The following is a 4,367-nucleotide window of genomic DNA, read 5'->3' as shown; positions in this document are numbered from 1 at the left end:
AGGAGGAAAAGAGGTGTAGTTCTCAGCACCAGGCACATGACAGAGGCTGCTCTGGGAGCTGGAGCTTCAGCGCCAAGAGGAAAGGGAGCCCAGCGACTCCTCAGTGGACCCACCTGGGGCTGCCTCTTTGAAGCAATAATCCCTTTGCTCCCAGCTCCCTTCTCCATCCCCTGCAGAAGCTCTCCTGGGCCCAGGCACTGCAGTGCAGGTAAAGGGTGGGACCAGCCTTCTCTCCCCCACCCCTGCGGGTCACTCTGCCAATCAACGCATTTACCCTTTACCAACATTTTCCACATTATACCTGCCACCACCCCAGACAAGCTGCCCCCAGGCAAGGGGGATGGGAACCCCTGCTGCTCCCAGCCAGGCCAAGTCACTGTGAGAAACTCCTGCATTATTCAGCATACATTAAACCACTCAGGGCCTTGTTACACATTCATTTTAAGTGGCTCATGGAGCTCTTAACTCCTAGATTGCCCACGCTAAACACATGAAACTAGCTTTAAGCACCCTTTAGGTCATTTAAAGTTATGCCACTCCAGCCTAAGATTATCTCTGATCCATCTTACCCAGCTTGTGTTACACTGACATGCAGCCACTCAAGGCTACGGCTTATTGGGAAAACCCCACTTGCCCCCACTCCCTTGCTGGCCCACATCAGGCCCACTGCACCCTGCCTTGTGCCCTGTCGCCCCCACCCTCCCCAAGCCCTGATCGGCCGGCTGCCCCCCTGCTCCCCCAGAATGGGCTTGCCACTCCCACCCTCCTGCACCCCAAATCCCCGCTCACTGCTCCTGCTCCCCTCCCAGCTTGCTTTTGGCTGCTGATGCTGTCCCAGGGGAGCAGGCAGGGCAGGCAGGGAGGGGAGCGCCCCCCCCCAAATCCAGCTGCTGCCACTGACATCACTGCTCTCTGAGCTGGGCTCAGCCTGGAGAAGTGCGGTCACCGGATGGCAGCAGCAGTGGCGGGCATCAGGCAAAAGGGTTTTTCCTTCCCTGCCTGCTCCCCCGGGATAGCGCTGGCAGCTGAAAGCAACCTGGGGGAGTGGGGGGCAGGGGAGAGAGCCCTGGGGGCAGAGCAGGGGGGAAACCCCAAGGGGCAGGAGGGAAGCCCAGAATGGGAGGGGAGGCGGGGAGTCCTCCAGGCCCCTGCCTGCTTGAACATGTGACTGCTCCAAACTCCAGCTAGCACTAACCCCATCAACACTTGAGCAGCTCAAAGCGCAAGGTCTAACCCCAGTGCTGGGAGCAGACAAAACGGAGCCGACACTGCTAACTGCAGACACTAGAGGGCATGCCGCTGACACCGTCTATGCCGACTCTGGGATCACCTGGGATAACACCAGGCTTTTCTTGATTCCAAGAGAACTATTAACCACTATTATTAATGATGACGTATGTGGTGGTGGTGGCGCCCAGGGGCCACCAAGCTCCCATGGAGAGGGTGCAGACAAGGTCCCGGCTCCCTAGCCCTTCCAATATAGGCTGACGCAAGTGGTCAAAGGAGCGAGGAAGGAGAGGACAGCACCAAGTGGGGGACAGAGCGGGGCTTGGCCTGTGCCGTCTTGCTGCAGGGGGTCCAGGCCATGGGCTCTGTCCATAAAACCTCTGAGCCAGGAAGGGGTGGGATGAAATGCACTCACTGGAGTTGGGAGACCAGGAGTCCCGATATTCATTGGCTGCTCTGCTTGCCGGCGACTTCCCTCGAACCTAGGGGGACAGCCAAGACAGTGAGGGGGGGTCAGGCCCCGAGACTTCCCAACGCCAAGAGAGAGCCGTCACACAGCCCGGTGAAAAGGCACCTTCTTCCTACACACAGACACGTGCATGCACACGCACACGCGCACCCCAAACAGCCAAACACACCCAGGCCCCCAGCGTCCCCAGGTTCTCACTCAGATTCCCCCTCTCCCCCGCACAGGACTTTACAATGTATACAACTGAAGTGAGGAGCTCAGGTTTTCTACAGCCTCCCCCAAAGCCCAGAGATACAACATGCCAACATCTGTGGCCCTTCACTGAGGTTCAGCAAGCTCTGTGGGGATGGAGAGTCCTAGAGAGTCAAGGCACTGCTTCGCCATGCTTTTTGCAGGCATGAAACCAACTCTCTGATTAAAAGGTCATCAAGAAAACAACAGATGGGCTGGGCTGATTAACCCCCCTGCTGTGGCTCCTGCTCCTGGGGAGGACAGACAAGCCCTGTGTAGCTATATGGTCAGCAGGTGTCTGCTTCAAATTCCTGCCAGCTGGCAAGACAGAGCCCAGGGAGCAGCTTGGGGCCCTCAGCAGCTTTGCAGCGCTCTGCTGAGATTAACCACTTAACCCTCACAGCCTGCAGAAGGGGAAACAGAGGCACAAAGAGGTGAAGGGACTTTCGCAAGGTCATGCAGCCAGTCAGTGAGAGCTAGGAACAGGGCCCAGGAGTCCTGACTCAGAGCCCCCTGCTTTAGCAAATAGATTAGGTTAGACCACTTCACAGGGGTATGGGGAGCCCGTCTTAACATCAGACCTCCAGGGAGAAGCCATGAGAGCAGAGACATGAGGTGCTGTAACGAAGCATCATCTGCTCCACCCCATGGCTTCTGCAGGGCTGGTGGGGCCCCGGGATCCCTCCATCTGCCTCAGTCCAGGCTTCTTCAAGATTTGGTGAGCAGAGCCATCCCATGAGCAGCCCATTTTAAAGAGAAATGCTAGGGGGTGGAGGTCTCCCTGGCAGCCATCTCGTAGAGGGGAGTGGGGAAGATGTCAAGTTCACTGGGGAGCATTTACCCTTCTCTCTTGCCTCTTCTGCGTCTCCATGCGGTGCAGCCTCTCCATCAGGCTGGAGATGCCCTGCTCCAGGCTGTCGATGGTGTGGTGCTGCGGGTCATGGCCGCTGAAACTGTTGCGCAAGCTGCGGAGAGCATCGCGCACCAGCTGCAGGTCATTCGTCTGTCCAAGAGACCAAGAGAAGTCAGGCAAAGTGCGAACCAGGAGCTCAGGGTAAATCCTTACTTCCCAACCCACATCTCTTCTGGGCATGAAGCTTCTCCCGGGCCCTGAAGTCTCCCCTCCAAGGCAGGCAGCTGCCAGGGAAGGGTGCTGAAAAGCCCCCGAGATGGCTCTAGGTACGCAGCATAAAACCTACCCCTCTGTGGGCTGTGGGGGCAGCTACTTTGCTTGCTGGCTGCAGGAAGCCGTTGCTCTGGGTGCTGTGATTGCTGTAGCCCATCACCTGTTGCAAGGAGAAACAACTGTAATGCAGGACACTGAACATTTCAGGACTTTCCCACAGGGGACTCCAAAGTGCCAACCCCAAATCTGCAAAAGGGCAGAAAGCAAGGATGCAGCAGCATCCTGCATGTCACACTCCTTCGCTAGGGAACATCCCAGCACCCCAGGATCTGGGCAAGGCTCATGATTCCTGTTTTATGGACAGGGAAACTGAGGCAGAGACAGGAAGTGACCTGACACATGGTGCAAAAGACTTCAGGTCCACTGCAAGGAGACACAGTTCTTGCTGGTGGCCAGCTCTGCTATCTCAGTGGCTGGTCAGTAGGAGCAGACGGGGGTAAGAAGGTGGGCCCTGGTCTAGCCATTAGACTGTGTTAGCATTAGAGGTGGGATTGAAACCCAGGGACACCTGGTTCCCAGACCCCAGGGCTCAGCCATCTGTGACTGTGGTGGAGTAAAGCTGAACTCCCTCTAGAGTGCTTTGAACAAGTTGCTCCAGATGGGTCGCGCTCTGGAGCTCAGCCGCTCTGGTCAGAGAGCAGTCTCCCAGGAGCTCAAATGACAGCATTGCATCAAGCCTGGTCTGTCTGGGACAAAGTGGGTGCCCAGGGGAGCTGGGCTGCCACAGAGTGCATTGGACTCAGGCTACACATTATCCAGGAACATCATCCCAAAAGCCTGATGCAATCCCACGGCTAGAGCACCACATACCTCCTCTGCTTCTCTCTTCATGCACTGGGCCAGCAGGGCTTCCTTGTGCTCCAACTCCCGCTCCAAATCTGCCTGCAAGGACAGCAGACTAGTCAGTGCACTGAGCCGGCAGGGCACAGGGCAAAAGGCAAGCGTGCGGGTTCTGTACCTGCTGGTAGCTGGCCTCGGAGAGCTGCCGGAGCATTTCATCCAACTTGGCCTGGTGCTGCTGCAAGTGGCGGTCCTTCTGGCCCAGCTCCTTCTGCAACACAGTGGAGGGAAACATGAGAATGGCTCCTCCAGCCTTAACCCTTCCCTGTCCTCAAGGAAGGCGAGGGTGAGCCTATCTGCCTTATACCCTATGCTCTAATTGGGTTTCTAAGCCTCGTTGGAAAAGGTCAGTCAGGTCCTCAGAGGCTGGAGCTTCGTAGACACCTATCATGCTCGGGGCTGTGGCAGCAGCCA

The 4,367-nt window shown here is 57.1% G+C and overlaps 1 protein-coding gene across 5 annotated transcripts in view; it reads right to left on the bottom strand.

Annotated features, from left to right (window-relative positions):
- DIXDC1 (DIX domain containing 1) overlaps positions 1-4,367 on the bottom strand; it is a 55,534-nt gene that overhangs the window by 5,439 nt on the left and 45,728 nt on the right. For all 5 annotated transcript variants that reach the window (XM_014521326.2, XM_025207645.1, XM_025207644.1 and 2 more), the window contains 5 exons: positions 4,072-4,164; positions 3,924-3,995; positions 3,127-3,213; positions 2,769-2,930; positions 1,643-1,709 (listed from right to left, as the gene is read on the bottom strand). In XM_014521326.2, the coding sequence (XP_014376812.1) occupies positions 1,643-1,709; positions 2,769-2,930; positions 3,127-3,213; positions 3,924-3,995; positions 4,072-4,164 (481 nt within the window). The remainder of the gene's footprint in view (positions 1-1,642; positions 1,710-2,768; positions 2,931-3,126; positions 3,214-3,923; positions 3,996-4,071; positions 4,165-4,367) is intronic.

The sequence above is a fragment of the Alligator sinensis genome, unplaced genomic scaffold (genome assembly GCF_000455745.1).
Source record: "Alligator sinensis unplaced genomic scaffold, ASM45574v1 scaffold1241_1, whole genome shotgun sequence".
NCBI lineage: Eukaryota > Metazoa > Chordata > Crocodylia > Alligatoridae > Alligator > Alligator sinensis.
Note: the sequence above shows the minus strand (reverse complement) of the source record. Positions and strands in the feature narration are given on the sequence as shown.